Source organism: Arabidopsis thaliana, chromosome 4 (assembly GCF_000001735.4).
Source record: "Arabidopsis thaliana chromosome 4, partial sequence".
NCBI classification, from domain to species: Eukaryota; Viridiplantae; Streptophyta; class Magnoliopsida; order Brassicales; family Brassicaceae; genus Arabidopsis; species Arabidopsis thaliana.
Genome location: NC_003075.7, coordinates 10,069,455 through 10,087,204, shown reverse-complemented (window position 1 = coordinate 10,087,204; position 17,750 = coordinate 10,069,455). Strand labels below are relative to the sequence as shown.

Sequence of the window (17,750 nt, the reverse complement as noted above, 5' to 3'; positions counted from 1 at the left end):
TTTTTTTTTTAATGTGTACAAAACATTTATTATCATATGAAATAAAGGGAGTATAAATCATTTGAATGTGATTGAAACTCCCAAATATTTTTTTCTATTATGAACAAGTAAAATTATAAAAATGTGTTACAAGAAAGAATCTCTAGGAGCTATGTGATACTCACGTGCGATTAGGAACAGCTCTTGCTCTGGACACTGATCTCGTGTAGAGTTCTTCGTATTGTGTAGCTGATGATCCCCAGCTGAAATCTATACTCATCACTTTCTCTACAAGTCTCATCCATTTCTCTTCATCTTTCTTGTAGTGATTAAATGCTCGCTCCAACGCATAATTGAAACCCTGTTTTTTCACATTTCCTTTTTCAGCTAAAGACGGACATGTAAAACTGAACCAAACTAAATAAATTTCCATCCCTATTTTCAGCTATGATGAGCAAAGATTGATAAAGATGAGAGCATCGTGAAATTACCTGTTCGTCCGCGGTTTGAAATGTAAATCCATTTTGAAACTGTGTTGGTATTGTATCATCATCAATGTCGAAGACACTGAAACAAAAGAAATGATCTTTGAAACCAATGTCATCTGAAGATCAGATCAGTTCTTAAGTTTTTGGTTTTACCTGTCATTTAAGCCTCCAGTTTTTCGCGCAATTGGAATGGAGCCATATCTCATAGCGATCATCTGTGCAAAGAGAGAATCCGACAATGATATTAGCAGACATTTAGTCACACCACTGGTTCGATTTCCTTCTAGAGATCATGTTTTGCACACAAAAAAAGATCATGTTTTGTATGGTACCTGTGTAAGTCCACAAGGCTCAAAAATTGACGGAATGATGAACAAATCGGAGGCTGCGTAAATCGTATGAGACAGAGCTTCATCGTACTTCAGTAACAACCGGACATGATCATGGCTTTTAAACTGTTGTTCAATACCTTCAAATTCCCTCTACAAAAAAACAAAATGCCTCAAAGCTCAAAACCACGAAACTGGAGATTAAATAGAAGAAATCAAGAGCATCTAAGGGACCGGGATGTTACCTGAATATGTGGAACCGGGCTAGAACCAAGAAGTACAAATTGTCCACCTAACTCTAATGTTCTGTATATGGCATGTCTGATTAGATGAACTCCTTTCTGTGGTACTAATCTTGTTATGCAACCAACCTATACCAAAATAAATGTGTAATAAATTAACTGAATCTGTATGCTCAAGACTCTCGCAGTATTCGCGGAAACATTAAGTTACCAAAGGCCGTCTTGACTCCGCTGAAGAAAGTCCAAGCTGCTTTCTAAGGGCGTGTTTGTTTTCTTCTTTCCCTTGTAGATCTTTAGCGTTGAACTGAGCCTTGAGGAAGGGGTCGGTGGCAGGATTCCATGAATCTGTGTCAATGCCGTTGAGGATTCCAATGAATTTCTTGGAGTGAAAATTGAGTGTTGAATGGAGTCCTTTTCCTCCCTGTAGATACATAAGACATTTTAGTAAGAAAGCTTTACTTAATTAACATTGGAAAGTTACCAAAGGAAATTCTTCTACCTCAGCTGTTCGAACTTCTTGTGCATAAGTAGGGGACACGGTTGTTACAATGTTTGAGAAAATTATAGCGCCCTGGACCAAAAGGAGAAAGAGAGATGAACAAGAGTAAAATGTCGAATTTATTTCTCTCACGGTTTATATTGGCTTTGTGATCATTATTTACCTTAACAGGATTGACTCTATCTCCAGACGAGTGATCCTGCATTCTGTCTGGTCTATTTAACTGGTTAACATCAAGCCCGCAAGATCCCAATTCTGAAGCAGACGCGGTACCTTGATACTCAAAATTATGACATGTAAAGCATATTCTTGCAGAATCTAATCCCTTTGGAGCATACAGATCCCAATACAGCGGCGCCTGTTATAAAAAAAAAAAAAAAAGAAAGCTTCAAGATGTATCCTAAACAAAATGAATTACGTTACTGCTTCAAAATAAGATCAAGCCGTACAACAAAAGCTGTTTGCCAGTCATGACAATGTATGATGTCGGGTTTTTTGCCGGACTGAAGAAGCAACTCTAGTGCAGCTCGGCTAAAATACGAGAAGCGTCTGAAATCATCTTGCTCTCCATAAAACTGTCCTCTCCAGAAGAATTTGCTTGGATGTTGAGGTTCAATGAAATGTACAGGTAAACCTGTCAATAGAGAGAAACTTCAAATCATTTTGAAAACCAAAAGACACAAACACGAGAAAAGAAAAAGTCTCCTCACCTTCAACAGTGCCAATCCAGATTTTGTTTTTATATAACTTCCCATCAAAATATGACTCCACAACAGTATCCAAAGCCTGCAGTGAAATAAATCAAACCAACTAAAACGTTAAAAGTTAAAGTCCGCTTATAATTTTGTTTTCATCATATTGGACAACAATATTACCCTTAAGTCACGCACGCGATCATACTGCATACAGTCATATTTGGGAAGAATAATCTCCACCAGATGACCTTTTCTTTGCAATGCCTTACCAAGACCTGCCACAACATCTCCCAAACCTCCCACCTACAGAAATTACAGAAGGAAATTTGGAATGGGGATAAAGTTGAAAATTTACCATGCAATGCTTCTATTTCGGAAAATCTAACATGTAAGCAAGAGATATTTTTGAGGGTTTAGCTGAACACACCTTAGCTACAGGTGCCATCTCAGCTGCAATGTGAACGACATACAATCCTGAACTAGAATCAACACAAGATGAAGAAAATAGGTTACTTTTTTCAAAAGCTTTAAAAACTGAAAAAAAAAAAAGCATTTCCAATAGACGATGATAACCTTGTTGGAGATGAGACAAGCTTGAGAAATGCAGAGATGGCATCACGTTCATTCTTATCTTTGACGTCAATATAGGTATCATGAATTCTTCGATCTTTCTTCCATACCATGTCTCTCAGTAAGTCAGCATCGTTGCTTGCTATTTTCTTTTCAAGCAGCCATCCATCAACAGTTAAAAGTAACCGACTCCAATAATCCCAAGGCATATCATCAACCGGTTCATCTCTTGATTTTTTCTTGCTTTCTTCCTTCAAACTTTCAAGTGTTTCCTGGAATTCTTTTATCGATTCTTGATATAACTGAACATATGAGAATATCTCTGCATCAGACTTTTCGAGCCGCTCCTCAAGTAATGTCACCTTATGTTGCATTAGCTCATTGTACTGTTGAATTTTCTCTGAAGATTCTTTATAAACGTTGGCTTCTTTAAGTGATTCCTCAATTTTGTCGACCTTATTTCTTAGATCTTGGTTCTGTTGTAACACTATAACTGCTTGCTCTGCTTGTTTGGTAGCTCTATCTAACAACAGCTGTAGAGTCTCTACCTTCGCCCATAGATCAGTGCATTCGATTTTAAGAGTAGAAAGCTGCGAGACATCTTCCTGAGAAACCGATAACTTAGATTCCAAATCCTTTACAGAAGATTCCAAACCGGAGCACTCCTTTTCCAACACAACCACACGTTCACCGGTATCTTTAACACTGTCAAGTTCTGACTTAAGCATTTCTATATCGTTTCTCAAAGATAGATTCTCCAGCTTCAATGTTTCAAGCTCTTTGCTAAGAGCTAGAACATAACCATCACTTTCTATAGGGGAGATCATTTCATGACGAAGCTTCTCTAACTGTTCTTCCAGAAGCTCTACATGTGCTTTCTCTTGAGCAGCAGTTTTAATCCTTTCATCAGTCTCAGACAATTTCATTTCCAAGACATTGATTTCTCCCTGCAACGCTTCCTTATCACTAAGAATCTTGTTAAGGTCGTCAAGAGCAGTGGCCCGTGCTTCATCAAGCCGAAGAATATCTGACACAATAAGACATCAGGAATTAACAAAGGCTTTCACAAGATCAGGAAACAAACATAACTAATACAGATAAGAAAATTTCTACTTTTTTCTGCACTTCTTATCATTGTCATTAGTTCCCCAAACTGTCCATCTGAAATCTGCTCGCCTTCACTTTTGTTAAGGGACTGAAAAAATGATTTACAATAAGTGATCAAAAGAAGGCCTTTTTCAGAAGAAGAGAGTTACGATATACCATTAACACTAAAAAGAAATCCATACCAAAGCTTTTGCAACCTCAGGCACAGTAATATTATCTAAATTCTTCCCATCATCATGTCCAATATCAATCGTAGCATGAATACTCTCCCCTTTCTTCTTTGCAGTTTTACTCTTGCGCCGAGTAACTTCAGTTGTTTGTATATCATCTTTCTTTTCAAGATTCTCATCAGCATGATTCATATCTATGCTGCCATGAATACTACTACCCTTTTCAGCATCTGACTTAAGACTCGGGACACTGTCCGCAGAACCATTCTCCAGATCAGATTCCTCATCATTGTTGCTCTGAAGACCTGAATTTATAGATAGGATCGGTTTAGGGGAGCCTTTCTTGACCTCTTGTCTTTTACTAGAGCTGCAAATTAGTCAAGATATCAGATTTTTTTTGACTTGGTGTAATGCAAATCAAATGGGAAATGAAAGGAACTTAAGCTACAAAGAGGCTAGCTTTAACAAAAATTGGATTCATATCAAAAATCAAATGCAACATTTTGATCTCATCACTAAGTAAAATCAGAGTTTTAATTCTCATAGTCCTCTCCAAACTCATACAAATGAATCTAAATCAAGATAATTATAAACACGTTCACATCTATGAGCATTCACCATAACTCTAAAGCTGAGAAAAACAAAACTTTATAATGCAAAATTCAAAAATGCCAAGTTACATAAATCAATCGAATTGGTACATAAATTCTCAAACCCCAACACAGAAATCGACAAAAAAAAAAAACTCACTCGAAACCACGTTGTTGTCGCATCTTACACGAAGTAGAAACTAATCGACGAGAAGGGAGATAGAAAAATCGACGAGAACTTCCATGTTCTCTCTCGCAGGAGATTCCTGCTAATCCATGGGTTAAGAAACAGAAGCTCGATAGCTTCGTCGTCATGTTTAATTAGATACCTAAACGAAGAAAGCTACAAAAGTTGCTTCAATGGAGGTTTTGTGAAAAAATCTCATTTTTTTTTTTCTAAGTACCGACTGGTGTACAATATCTTCTTCATCAGTTCTTAGTATCTTTTTAAGATTTTAAAATAAAAAATTGGGAAGGAATTACATGTTTGCAGGTCCACCCAAAGATAAAAGTCACGTGGTTACGCCACGTGTATTCTAAGCAATATCCAAATCGAACGGTGGTAAAAAGAAGACACACCGTAACCAATAAAATTCAATTCTCTAATCCTTTACGTTCCCGTCACCGCCGGGATTCTCCGTCGCCGGTGAGTTTTTTATTTTGTTTCTTCCCACCTTATAATCGCCGTGTTGAATCTTCAATTTCGTTTTTTTGTCTAATTTCGAGCTCGATTTTGACGATTCGTTTTGTTTGTGATCTGATTTTGAGTTGTTTCTCCATTACGCTTGGATTTTGACGTTTTAGATCTCAAAAGGAAGTACGATCATGGAGGAAGGTTGCAACTGTGTTTACTCAAGGATGGCCTCAAAATTCAGCATTGGTTTATTGATTATTTTGGCGATCGTTCTTCTAATGGTTCGTGTACTGTATGTTATATACCGATGTGGCAAACCACTTCCAAAAGGAGCTTCACAGTCTTTTACTACTCTTATTGTTCTTGGTTCTGGTAAGAAGAGTTAATGCAGTGTCTTCTTCAATTGGATCTAAGTAATGTGCTGCATATTATGATATGTTATTGTGGGGTTTTTGTTAATCACCAGGGGGACACACAGCAGAGATGTTGAGTCTCCTCTCTGTTTTGCGGAAGGATAGATTTACACCAAGGTTTTACATTGCTGCTGCTACAGATAACATGAGTCTCCAGAAAGCTCGTAGTTTTGAAGATTCTCTAGCTGAGAAGGTTTAGTTAAAAATCCTTAAATTCAATTTCGTTTGAGTTTTGTCCCTCCTCTTTGAATTTTGCTATTGCTTATTACTTATTTCTTGTGTGTTTTTTGCTTGGTATGACTGTGGCATAGCCTGCTGTTAAGGAAGCATCATCACAGTTCATGCAAATTTACCGGAGTCGTGAAGTTGGTCAGTCTTATGTGACTTCTGTTTGGACTACCATTGTTGCTATTCTTCACGCTCTGTGGCTAATGATCCGGATCAGACCACAAGTGGTATGATTTTTATCTGAATGCTTTTTAGACTTTCTTCAAGGGTTCTTTATTAAACCATTTGAATCAGGTTATTGATTAGATTTGGTTGAAGTTTTTCAGATTCTTTGCAATGGTCCTGGGACCTGTATTCCTCTGTGTGTGATCGCCTTTTTATTCAAGGTATACACACTTCGGAAATATTTTATCAAGATTCTTTGCAGTTCTTTCCTCTACATTTTGGATGACCTTGAATGGACTTGTGACCAAAAACAGAGGATGTGTTTTGTTTATTCTTAGTCATGGTTTCTCCATTACATCTAGAATTCCCATAAGTGCTTGTTTCATCTTGGGTTACAGGTGCTGGGAATTAGATGGTCATCAATCTTTTATGTTGAGAGTGTAGCAAGAGTGAAAAAGCTCTCATTAAGTGGATTGTTGCTTTACAAGTTGAGAATAGCTGATCAATTCTTTGTTCAATGGCCACAACTGCATAAGAAGTATCCTCGGGCTCACTATGTTGGGTGCCTGATGTAAGCTGATTGGAACTCTACTTACACCTAGATATATTACAAAAACTTAGAAAGCTACATAGTGTACACCTTCTCTTTATATGCAGGATTGAGTTTTAAACAATGAATTTTTGTAATCAGCTGTTTTGACTTTGTTAATGACTTAATGCTATTTCAGTGAGCTTATAATGTGATTTTGGTCATCTTATTCCAAACTAAACCAGAATCGTGCACAACATATATTTAAATAAAATATACTTCATGTTACAATGATGCACACATTTTCAGGCTGTGACTTCACTTGAGTCGCATCACAAATCTATTATGTTTATTTTTCATTGTAGGCTGCCTTCATACCAATAAAGAAAAGTAAGTTTACTTGATCAGCTCGCTTTAGTCTGTAAACTGTGTGTGCCACAATCTTTGAAGTAACAGCTTATTTTGATTGCTCACTTGACCCTTCTGCTTCTGGTCGGTCAGGGGATTCTGTTGTTGGTATTTCATTACTTTTCTTCAAGTTTGTTTCATCAAGATATTGTTGGTAGACATAGGATACGAAACCCCAAATAGCTAGAATCATAGAAATCACCTTTAAGCCGTTCATTTTGTCATGGAAAATGATGACAGCCAGGATAGGAACCACGGGGAGTCCCAAAGCGCTTATTGCATTTGAGAATAGGGAGGAAAGCTCGAAGATCAGTCCTGTGCAACCGATGGAGAATACCTGCCAGGTAACAGCTGTCCACACTAGGTTCATGACATAGGATACCTTCCCAAGTTTGTAGTTTTCCATTTCACTGCTCAAAGTTTTCCACTCGCTACTAGCAAAAAGCCCCACCACGCTAACACAACTGGCCACTAGACTCATGTAGATTATCATATTTATAACTTCTGAGAAAGTTTGCTTCTTTAAAACTTTACGAAAGGCTAGCTGTTGTAGGGATAAGAGTAGACCAAACCCAGCAGATGCACCAACGGTGCATACGAAACCTTTGACATACTCTCCTTTTGTAACTTTTTTGGAATCTGATTCCTCGTTATTAAATGCAAGGAGGGTGGAAGATATAGTGAGGAGGAAAAGAGAATTCAAAATGATAGGAGTAAGTTTTTGTGAGTTGAGTAAATAAGAGAAGAAAGCGGTGAAGGCTAACTGTGATGCACAGATCAGGGAAAGGGTAGAAACAGGTAGGTAAAGCAGTCCAATGGAATATAGGTAGCAAGCTGCTCCTACAAGAAGTCCAAGCACTATGTAAACTAATGCACGGTTCCTAAGTGAGGTTAATTTGCCATCTCTCTGAGTTGTTGTATGTGTTTTGACTGACAAGAGATGATATGGAAGTAGAATAGGAAAGCCTACAAGCTGAACTACCGTTGCTAGCCATTTGCTGTTTCCTCCATTTTCATAGTATAGTCTGCCCAGAATTGTAGCAACTGATTGGCCTGAAATGACAAAGAATGTATAGATAGCAACCCGGAGCCACCGTTTGTATGTATTAGAGTGAGATAGTTTTGTTTGGCTGCCACTGACCGAACTTCTTTCGTCTTGATCTGTTGGAATTGGTTCTTTTCCCTGCTGAACTGGTGAGTGATGGAAAATAACGCAAGAAATTAGATTATGACTTATTTGTTGTCACACATGAAAAATATTGATATATTGAATAATAAGATACCATAACCATATTTTTCGTCTTTTATTTGAAGATAAAAGACCAGTAGGTTCTCGAGGAACTGGTTTATGCTTACTCACCAATGACTTGTACTTCTTGATCCCCCTTCATAGTAGATGTGGAATCCCCCTCCTTCGAGATGGACAAGGAGGTACTAACAATGTTCTGAATAGATTCTAAGTATTAGGTATCTTATTATCAAATTGCTTGGTTACTAGTGCTACCAAGTGATTGCTTCTGTGATATGGGTGAGACACGCTGTAGCTATATATTTAGAGATTAGGAATCGGTCATCGTCTATGTTTTGATTGTACTTGTCCCCACATTCAGTAAATGCCAACTGTATATCTTCTCTTGCTGTGAATTTAATTTCTTTTGTCACTATTGTTGATCTAGAGATGAGTCGAGTCAAATCAAGAAGGAAATGATGTGTAGCCATTAGTCACTCAGTATTTTATACCTGTGTGACACATCAGCCATATGCATAGACACAAACTTAACACGCATGCACACAAGTTGTAAGATTGTATGACCGTCAGGATGTCTATTTTGAAAGTTATTCGTCTTCTTTAATTTCTTTGGCTTGTTCCGTCTGACTATCTTTCTCTTATGAGATCAGGCATGTGGATTAGAAACACATTTATGGAGATGATGTCTCGCTTCTCTTTTCAAAAGAAGACATTTGCACCACAATATTGGATGGCAGAGGAAGTCACTTTATTAACTGCTAAGATGGAGACTGCCAAATGGTATTATTTCTGGTCATTTACTTTTTGTACAAAGCTCTGTTTCACCAAGGATGTTTGGACCTGTCTGATTAATATTTCTTCTTTCTTCATTAGAAATGATTTTCTGTGTGTCCTTGTTTCACAATGTTTCAGGTAAAACTAGAAAGTGGAATAGTGCATTGAAATCTTTTTAAGTTATGGCTAAGGGTTAATTTTTATCAGGTGTCACACTCACAAAATTGACATGGTTTTTTATTAAATAAATATCTACTTTTATCAATCTGCCTACAGGTTCTTGTTACATACAGGGTTGAGTTACATTTAATCTTTAGCTGCTATGAACCCAAGTTTAAACGATGAACTTTTGTAATCAGCTGTTCTAAACTTAAGATTGTTGGTTCACTGAGATTACAATGTAATTTGGGTAATCGTAATTGAAACTAAACCAAAGTCATTCACTACTTATTTAAATGAAATCTACTTCCTGTTACAATGATGCAAAAAATTTCAAGCTGAGACTTTACATTAGTTGCATCAAAAATGTATTGTGTATTCTTCAATGTAGGATGCCTCCAGGCCGATAAGTAAAGTAAGTTTACTTAACTAGATTGATTGAGTCTGTAAACTGCGGGACAGCATCTTTCAAAATATCAGCTTATTTTGATTGCCAAGTTGACTCTTCTGCTTCTGGTGGGTCAGGGGATTCTGTTGTTGTGATTTCATGATTTTTCTTCAAGTTTTTGTCATCAAGATATTGTTGGTAGACATAGGAAGTGAAACCCCAAATAGCTAGGATCATAGAAATCACCTTTAACCCATTCATTTTGTCATGGAAAATGATTACAGCCAAGATAGGAACCACTGGGAGTCCCAAAACGCTTATTGCATTTGAGAATAGAGAGGAGAGCTCGAAGATCAGTCCTGTGCCACCGATGGAGAATACCTGCCAGGTAACAGCTGTCCACACTAGGTTCATAATGTAGGATACCTTCCCATGTTTGTAGTTATCCATTTCACTGCTCAAAGTTTTCCACTCACTGCTAGCAAAAAGCCCCACCACGCTAACACAACTGGCCACTAGACTCACGTAGATTATCATATCCATAACTTCTGAGAAATTTTGCTTCTTTAGGACTTTTAGAAAGGCTAGCTGTTGTAGGGATAAGACTAGACCATAACCAGCAGACGCAGCAACGGTGCATATGAAACCTTTGACATACTCTCCTTTTGTAACTTTTGTGGAGTCTGTCTCCTCATTATTGAATGCAAGTAGGGTGGAAGATATAGTTAGGAGGAAAAGAGAATTTAAAATGATAGGGGTAAGTTTTTGTGAGTTAAGAAAATAAGAGAAGAAAGCATTGAAGGCTAACTGAGATGCACAGATCAGGGAATAGGTAGAAACGGGTAAGTAAAGAAGTCCAATGGAGTACAGATAGCAATCTGCTCCTACAAGAAGTCCAAGCACTACGTAAACCAATACACGGTTCCTAGGTGAGGTTCTTTTTCCATCTCTATCAGTTGTTGCATGTGTTTTAAATGACAAGATATAATATGGAAGTAGCACAGGAAAGCCAACAAGTTGAACTACCGTTGCTAGCCATTTACTGTTTCCTCCGTTGTCATAGTATACTCTGCCCAAAATTGTAGCAACTGTTTGGCCTGAAATGACAAAGAATGTATATAAAGTCACCCTGAGCCACCGTTTGTATGTGTTAGAGTGAGATACTTCTGCTTGGCTGCTACTGACTGAATTTCTTTCATCTTGAACTGTTGGATTTGGTTCTTTTCCCTGCCGAACTGGTAAGTGAGTGAAAATAACGCAAAAATTAGTTTATTTGTTGTCGATCGTTTCATATATTGAATTATAAAATATCATAACCATCTTTTTTTTTTTTGAAGATGAAAGAATAGGACGTTCACCACAAACTGGTTTATGCTTACTCACCAATGATTTGTAGTTCTTGATCCGCCGTCATGGTGGATGTGGAATCACCACCTTGGAGATGGACAAGGAGGAACTAACGTATCTTATTATCAATTCTCTTGGTTGATAATGCTACCAAGTGATTGCTCCTTTGATATGGGTGAGATATGCTAAGTTATATATTCTGGGATTAGGAATCGGTCACCGTCTAAGTTTTCTTTGTTCTTGGCCCCACATTCAGTAAATGCCAACCATATCTCTTCTCTTTCCATGAATTTAGTATCTGTAGTCTTTCTACATGCAAAGATGCCTCTATTGTTGACCAAGAGATGAGTTAAGTCTAGGAGGAAATTATGTGTAGGCAATATTCATTCAGACTTTCTTCTGCAACTATGTGGAGGACATGAACCCCATACGCATAGACAAATAGAAACTTAACACGCATACGCATATGTATGAACGTGTACACAAGTTGTAGTATTCTGTGATCTTGATGAGGACGACATTTCTAAAAGTTATTTGTCTTTTTAAATTTATTTGGATTGGGTACACACTTCGGTTTCCATGGCTAGTCATGAAGTTTTTGCCATCAAGATGATGCTGACGTTAGCTAAAGATTATGTCTCGCCTATCTTTTCAAGAGAAGACATTCGCAACAACTTAATACTGGACGGCAGAGGAAGTCGCTATATAAAATGGTATTATTTCTGGTCATTTACTTTTTGTTCAAAGCTCTGTTTCCCCAAGGATGTTGGACCAATCTGACAAATTATCTTCTATCTCTCATTATACATGATTTGCTGTTTGTTCTTGTTTCCCAAGATTTAGGTGCATTTCAAAACTAGAAAGGAGAATATTGCATTGACATATCTGTAAGTTATGCTAACTGGTCAATTTTTATCGGGTTTCACACTCACACAATGAAAGTATCACAAAATTGACATGGTTTTTCTGTTAAATAAATGACTGCTTTTATCACTCTGCTCGTATTACACAATACTCTTTTGAATAAAAGTTCTAAATACCTGAAATATGAGCGACATACATATCCCATTTGCATGGACCATTACGGATATTACACATACAAGCTTTATATAGGTTATTTACATGACTGTGTACAACTATGTATGTTTGTTTCTGAGACCTTCGATACAACTTGTTTCATAAAGTTTGTGTTTCTTCCTCAACAGGTTTTGTCTGGCAAGTCTTCAACTTCTTTTCGTCGAGGTAGTGCTGATAGACAAATGAAAGGAAGCCCCAGATAGCTAAAATGATGGAGAAAATCTTTGATGCATCCATCTTATCATGGAAAACTATCACTGCTACAACTGGAACTATAGGCAGTCCCACAGCAGTTATGGAATTGGAGAACACAGAAGAAGACTCGAAGATTAATCCCACACAACCAACAGTGTATACTTGCCAGAAAATAGCTGCTGAGGCCAAAGTCAAGATATATGACACTTTCCCCAGTTTGTAGTTTCTCATCTCACTTGGCAGAGTTCTCCACTCTCCACTTGCAAACAGTCCTATGAGTACCACACAAGTTGCAACTAGAGACTGGTAATTGGCCAAGTCCAGGACTGCTGAGGATGTATGCTTCGTGAAAACTTTCCTGAAGAGCAGTTGTATCAGAGATAGTACCAATCCAATCCCAGCGGAAGCACCAATGGTACAGATGAACCCAATCACATATTGTACTCTAGATACATTTGTTGTGTTTTCTGAATCAGTGTTGACCACGAGGAGGGCAGAGGAAACCGTAAGGAGAAACAAAGAATTGACTATCAAAGGAGTGAACTTTTGCGAGTTAAGGAAATATGAGAAAAAGGCAGTGAAGGCCAACTGTGAGGCCAAGATGAGGGAGAAAGTAGAGACTGGTAAGTAAAGCAACCCAACTGCAGACAAATAAGCATAAGCAGACACTAGCAGTCCAGTGCACAAGTAAACCGATGCAAGGGTGGTGAAGGAAGGGGACTGACTGAAATTTGTATCTGTTGATTTGGGTTGCCTGATTCGAGAAAAGAAGCGGAAGAGAATCAGTACAGGGAAGCCAATGAGTTGAAGAAGTGTTACCACATATGTGCTTTTCCCTCCATTTTCATAGTACAGTCTACCCAGAACTGTAGCAAGTGGTTGGCAGAAGATGACAAAGATTGCGTATATGGAGACACGGAGCCACCTCTTACAGTTCTTCGTTTGAGGTACTGAAAATGATTCAGTTTCCTCATGATCTAGAAGGTTTGCTTCTAAGTTCTGGTCACCTGAAAAATTAACACTCGTGGTTATTATATTTCATCGAAAGAGGATCAAATGATCTAACGTCATCAGGTACCTTTTGCTTACCATTGCAATAGTGTACTTGAGATATGCCCATGAGAAATGAGAAAATTTGGAAGAAAGAATATTGTGTTTATTGATTTCTTTCGTTTGATATGTCTTTTAGATACAGAAGAGACCTTTCTTTATACACAAAATGATATTTATTATAGTAACTAAATACCCCAGATACAAGTTGCACTAATCAAACTTGGCAGACTTTTACTAATTTGTGTATAATAATAAAGATGGGTCAGGTGATAGATGACAGCAGTATCATAATTTAGTAGTCTCATGCTGACCATTGACCTTTCTTATTTGCTTACACTTGACTTAAAATTCTTAAAACTTTTGAATGGCGGCTCTAAGAGAACTCTTTTTCCTCAGTGTCTATTGACGTTAAATCAGAAGTCAACAAAGATACAAGAAGCCAAGCTCCTAGAGTATACGTTTTTGGTATTTTAAGGAGTTTTGTTGCAAGTCACTACATTGTTTATCTGTTATGTCAGTGGCTTCCAAGTAAGTGGGTATTATATCTGTTCACTTGTTTTTTTTTTTTGCTCAAAGCTCTGTTTTAGCCTATTTGTCTCTCTGACTTCGTTGTTTGCTCTTGATTCGGTGTTTCAAATGCATTGCAAAATTACAAAGCAGAGTATTGCATTTGCATCTTTAAGAAAACTTATTGGTATATATAGAAGAAAAATATTCTGAAATTATTGGTATCATATGTACAAAACTTATTAGCTATTATGACTGACTAGTTTGCAAAGTAGCGTTACACGTTTTTTATGCTCAAACTGTACAAAGATACATTGGCTTTGGCCTTTGAGGGGAAAAAAAGAAAGATACATTGGCTTTATACTGGAAATATGCTTTGATCACACACTTTGTATGTTTGTGTGACCTTCCTCAACAGGTAGATGAAGATCTCCTACAGCACTTGTGTGGCTAGTATTCAACTTCTTTTCGTCGAGGTAGTGCTGATAGACGAATGAAAGGAAGCCGCAGATAGCTAAAATAATGGAGAAGATTTTTGATGCGTCCATTCTATCATGGAAAACTATCACTGCCGCAACTGGAACTATAGGCAATCCCACAGCTGTTATGGAATTGGAGAACACAGAGGATGACTCGAAGATCAATCCCACAAGACCAAGAGTGTAGACTTGCCAGGAAATAGCTGCCGAGGCTAAAGTCAAAACATATGACACTTTCCCGAGTTTGTAGTTTCTCATCTCACTTGGCAAAGTTTCCCACTCTCCACTTGCAAAAAGTCCTATGAGAACTACACAACTCGCAACTAGAGACTGGTAAATGGCCAAGTCCGTGACTGCTGAGGATGTATGCTTCGTGAAAACTTTCCTGAAGAGCATTTGTATCAGAGATAGTAACAGTCCAATCCCAGCGGAAGCACCGATGGTACATATGAACCCGATCACATACTGTACTCTAGATACATTAGTTGAGTTTTCTGAATCAGTGTTGACCACAAGAAGAGCAGAGGATACAGTGAGGAGAAGCAAAGAACTGACTATCAAAGGAGTGAACTTTTGCGAGTTAAGGAAATATGAGAAAAAGGCAGTGAAGGCCAACTGTGAGGCCAAGATGAGGGAGAAAGTAGAGACTGGTAAGTAGAGCAACCCTACTGCAGACAAATAAGCATAAGCGGACACTAGCAGTCCAGTGCACAAGTAAACCGATGCAAGGGTGGTGAAGGAAGGGGACTGACTGAAATTTGTATCTGTTGATTTGGGTTGCCTGATTCGAGAAAAGAAGCGGAACAGAACCAGTACAGGGAAGCCAATGAGTTGAAGAAGTGTTACCACATATGTGCTATTTCCTCCATTTTCATAGTACAATCTACCCAGAATTGTAGCTAGTGGCTGGCAAAAGAGGACAAAGATTACGTATATGGAGACACGAAGCCACCTTTTATAGTTCTCGGTTTGAGGCACAGCTGATGATGATGATTCAGTTACCACCTCATGATCTATAAGGTTTGCTTCTAAGTTCTGGTCACCTGAAAAATTAACACTCATGTTTATTATATCTCATGAAAAAATGAATTCAAGGATCTAACTTTATCAGGTGCTTCTTCTTACCATTGGCATAGTGTTCTTGAGATCTGTCCATGAGAAAGAAGATTGTTTCTTGTTTTTATTGATTGGTTTTGTTTGAGATGTCGTGCAGATACACAAGAGGCCTTTCTTTAAACACACATTGATGGTATTACAAAAAAACATCTAAATACCCTACACAAGTTGCATTATCAAACATGGCAGGCTTTTAGTAAATCGTATTATATGGATGGGGCAGGCGATAGATGACAGTAGCAGTATCATTATTTAGTAGTCTCATGTTGACCGGTGACTTTTCTTATTTGCTTACACTTGACTTGTGGAATTCTTGAAACTTTTGAATGGCGGCTCTACGAGAATTTTTTTTATTTTCTCAGTGTCTACTGACGTTTAATCAGAAGTCAACAAAGATACAAGAATCCAAGCTCCTGGAGTATACGTTTTTGGTATTTTAAGGAGTCTTTTTACAAGGCACTGTTCAAGTCACTACATTGGTTATTTGTTATGTCAGTGGCTTCCAGGTAAGTGGGTATTATTTTTGTTCACTTGTTTCTTTTTTTTTGTTCAAAGCTCTGGTTTTCCAAGGATGCTTTAGCCTATTTGCCTCTCTGCTATCGATGTTTGCTCTTGTTTTTTGGTGATTCAAATGCATTGCAAAATGACAAAGCAGAGTATTGCATTTGCATCTTTAAGTTATGGGTATCTCCGGTATATAGAAGTAAAAAAGATCCGAACTATTGGTATCTTATGTACAAAACTTATCAGTTACTTATGATTGACTAGAGATACACGTTTTTATATCTATGCTCAAACTGTACAAAGATACATTGGCTTTACACTGGAAATATGTTTTGATCATACACTATGTATGTTTGTGTGACCTTCCTCAGCAGGTAGTAGATGAGGATCTCCTACAGGACTTGTGTGGCTAGTCTTCAACTTCTTTTCGTCGAGGTAGTGCTGATAGACAAATGAAATGAATCCCCAGATAGCTAAAATGATGGAGAAGATCTTTGACGCGTTCATTTTATCATGGAAAACAATCACTGCTACAACTGGAACTATAGGCAATCCCACAGCAGTTATGGAATTGGAGAACACAGAAGATGACTCAAAGATCAGTCCCACGACGCCAATGGTGTAGACTTGCCAGGAAATAGCTATCGAGGCCAAAGTCATAACGTATGGCACTTTCCCCAGTTTGTAGTTTTCCATCTCACTTGTTAAAGTTTTCCACTCCCCGCTTGCGAAAAGTCCTATGAGAACCACACAGCTTGCAACTAGAGATTGGTAAGCGACCAAGTCAGTGACCGTTGAGAATGTTTGCTTCTTTAAAACCTTCCTGAGGATCAGTTGTACCAGGGATAGCAGCAATCCAATCCCAGCAGAAGCACCAATGGTACATATTATCCCTATCACATATTTTACTCTAGACACTTTTGCTGTGTTTTCCGAATCAGTGTTGACCACGAGGAGGGCAGAGGAAATAGTAAGGAGAAACAGAGAATTCACAATGAAAGGTGTGAACTTCTGCGAGTTTAGAAAATATGAGAAGAAGGCAGTGAAGGCCAATTGTGAGGCCAAGATGAGGGAGAAAGTAGAAACTGGTAAGTATAGTAAACCAACAGAGGACATATAAGAGTTAGCAGACACTAATAGTCCAGTAACGATGTAAACTGATCCAAGAATGGTGAAGGAAGAGAACTTTCTGAAATCTGCTTCTGTTGGTTTGGGATTTTTGGTTTGGGAAAAGAAGCGGAAGAGAAACAGAACAGGGAAGCCGATTAGTTGGACAAGTGTTCCCATCCATGTACTCTTCCCACCATTTTCATAGTAAACTCTGCCCAAAATTGTAGAAAGTGCTTGGCAAGCAAGGACAAAGAACACGTAAATGGAAATACGAAGCCATTTCTTATAGTTCTTCGATTGAGGTACGGACGAAGATTCGATTTCCATGGTGGTATTCATTTCCTCCTGACCTGTTAGGTTTGCTTCTATGTTGTTATGATCTGAAAACATCAAAAACAACAGGTTAGCGAAAAGAATCAAGTAATCTACACTACGAGATGCATCTTGCTTACCATTGACATAGATTACTTGAGTTATTTCCATGACCACTCTAAGAGGACTTCCCACAAACAGAGTTTTGGTAAAGCTTTTATATATATGAAGGTTGGTGGGAACAAGTGCATCATATTTCTGTAAAGATGTTTACCGTTGACTTTGAATTATTGAAACCTTTTAATTGGCGGTTTTAAGAAAACTTCTTATACACAACGTTGTTAAAGTAGGCTGAGTTTGGTGAAAACAGATATATAGACGCTTGATATTGTTGTATCTTATTCTAATCTTATTGGCTCAAGTGTCCGTCCACT

At 37.9% G+C, this 17,750-nt stretch overlaps 9 protein-coding genes across 12 annotated transcripts; 3 read left to right on the top strand and 6 right to left on the bottom strand.

Annotated features, from left to right (window-relative positions):
• Nucleotide 1: 1 nt before the first annotated feature.
• SS4 (starch synthase 4) lies at nt 2-5,097 on the bottom strand. The gene is made up of 16 exons (NM_117934.4): nt 4,830-5,097; nt 4,092-4,446; nt 3,916-3,997; nt 2,806-3,829; nt 2,660-2,711; nt 2,413-2,535; nt 2,248-2,323; nt 1,987-2,171; nt 1,701-1,895; nt 1,538-1,609; nt 1,250-1,459; nt 1,042-1,167; nt 800-949; nt 621-682; nt 471-546; nt 2-340 (listed from the first exon to the last, which is right to left on the bottom strand). The coding sequence occupies exons 1-16, from the start codon at nt 4,982-4,984 to the stop codon at nt 161-163; spliced, it is 3,123 nt and encodes a 1,040-aa protein (NP_193558.3). The 5' UTR covers nt 4,985-5,097; the 3' UTR covers nt 2-160.
• A 50-nt stretch (nt 5,098-5,147) lies between these two features.
• Nucleotides 5,148-7,207, top strand: AT4G18230 (UDP-N-acetylglucosamine transferase subunit ALG14-like protein). 4 transcript variants are annotated; one of them, NM_117933.6, is made up of 6 exons: nt 5,148-5,315; nt 5,474-5,675; nt 5,770-5,909; nt 6,028-6,171; nt 6,271-6,330; nt 6,508-7,207. In NM_117933.6, exons 2-6 carry the CDS (start codon nt 5,495-5,497, stop codon nt 6,682-6,684), a joined length of 702 nt encoding a protein of 233 aa, NP_193557.2. In that variant the 5' UTR covers nt 5,148-5,315; nt 5,474-5,494; the 3' UTR covers nt 6,685-7,207. The 4 variants fall into 4 exon arrangements, with proteins under 4 accessions (NP_193557.2, NP_001328333.1, NP_001328332.1 ...); NM_001341268.1 differs by having other exon boundaries at nt 6,271-7,207; NM_001341269.1 differs by having other exon boundaries at nt 5,148-5,675.
• Nucleotides 6,843-8,567, bottom strand: AT4G18220 (Drug/metabolite transporter superfamily protein). The gene is made up of 2 exons (NM_001341267.1): nt 8,407-8,567; nt 6,843-8,237 (listed from the first exon to the last, which is right to left on the bottom strand). Exons 1-2 carry the CDS (start codon nt 8,435-8,437, stop codon nt 7,096-7,098), a joined length of 1,173 nt encoding a protein of 390 aa, NP_001319981.1. The 5' UTR covers nt 8,438-8,567; the 3' UTR covers nt 6,843-7,095.
• AT4G18215 (uncharacterized protein) lies at nt 7,277-10,004 on the top strand (the record flags this gene model as incomplete). Its single annotated transcript, NM_001341266.1, has 9 exons — nt 7,277-7,390; nt 7,586-7,636; nt 7,711-7,759; nt 7,788-7,844; nt 8,361-8,477; nt 8,946-9,075; nt 9,277-9,301; nt 9,620-9,643; nt 9,825-10,004. Coding segments are annotated over 9 exons (747 nt in total), but the record flags the coding sequence as incomplete, so codon positions are not given.
• On the bottom strand, nt 8,944-11,678 carry PUP10 (purine permease 10). The gene is made up of 2 exons (NM_117931.6): nt 11,000-11,678; nt 8,944-10,851 (listed from the first exon to the last, which is right to left on the bottom strand). Exons 1-2 carry the CDS (start codon nt 11,028-11,030, stop codon nt 9,710-9,712), a joined length of 1,173 nt encoding a protein of 390 aa, NP_193555.3. The 5' UTR covers nt 11,031-11,678; the 3' UTR covers nt 8,944-9,709.
• Nucleotides 11,679-11,834: 156 nt separating this feature from the next.
• AT4G18205 (Nucleotide-sugar transporter family protein) lies at nt 11,835-13,494 on the bottom strand. The gene is made up of 2 exons (NM_001036587.3): nt 13,325-13,494; nt 11,835-13,242 (listed from the first exon to the last, which is right to left on the bottom strand). The coding sequence occupies exons 1-2, from the start codon at nt 13,353-13,355 to the stop codon at nt 12,140-12,142; spliced, it is 1,134 nt and encodes a 377-aa protein (NP_001031664.1). The 5' UTR covers nt 13,356-13,494; the 3' UTR covers nt 11,835-12,139.
• A 51-nt stretch (nt 13,495-13,545) lies between these two features.
• On the top strand, nt 13,546-14,461 carry AT4G18203 (uncharacterized protein; the record flags this gene model as incomplete). The annotated part of the gene is made up of 3 exons (NM_001341265.1): nt 13,546-13,554; nt 13,706-13,753; nt 14,285-14,461. 3 exons carry the CDS (start codon nt 13,546-13,548, stop codon nt 14,459-14,461), a joined length of 234 nt encoding a protein of 77 aa, NP_001328291.1.
• Nucleotides 13,648-15,724, bottom strand: PUP7 (purine permease 7). The gene is made up of 2 exons (NM_001036586.3): nt 15,400-15,724; nt 13,648-15,317 (listed from the first exon to the last, which is right to left on the bottom strand). The coding sequence occupies exons 1-2, from the start codon at nt 15,428-15,430 to the stop codon at nt 14,176-14,178; spliced, it is 1,173 nt and encodes a 390-aa protein (NP_001031663.1). The 5' UTR covers nt 15,431-15,724; the 3' UTR covers nt 13,648-14,175.
• A 365-nt stretch (nt 15,725-16,089) lies between these two features.
• On the bottom strand, nt 16,090-17,747 carry PUP8 (purine permease 8). Its single transcript, NM_001036585.3, has 2 exons — nt 17,457-17,747; nt 16,090-17,384 (listed from the first exon to the last, which is right to left on the bottom strand). The coding sequence occupies exons 1-2, from the start codon at nt 17,485-17,487 to the stop codon at nt 16,231-16,233; spliced, it is 1,185 nt and encodes a 394-aa protein (NP_001031662.1). The 5' UTR covers nt 17,488-17,747; the 3' UTR covers nt 16,090-16,230.
• Nucleotides 17,748-17,750: the final 3 nt, after the last annotated feature.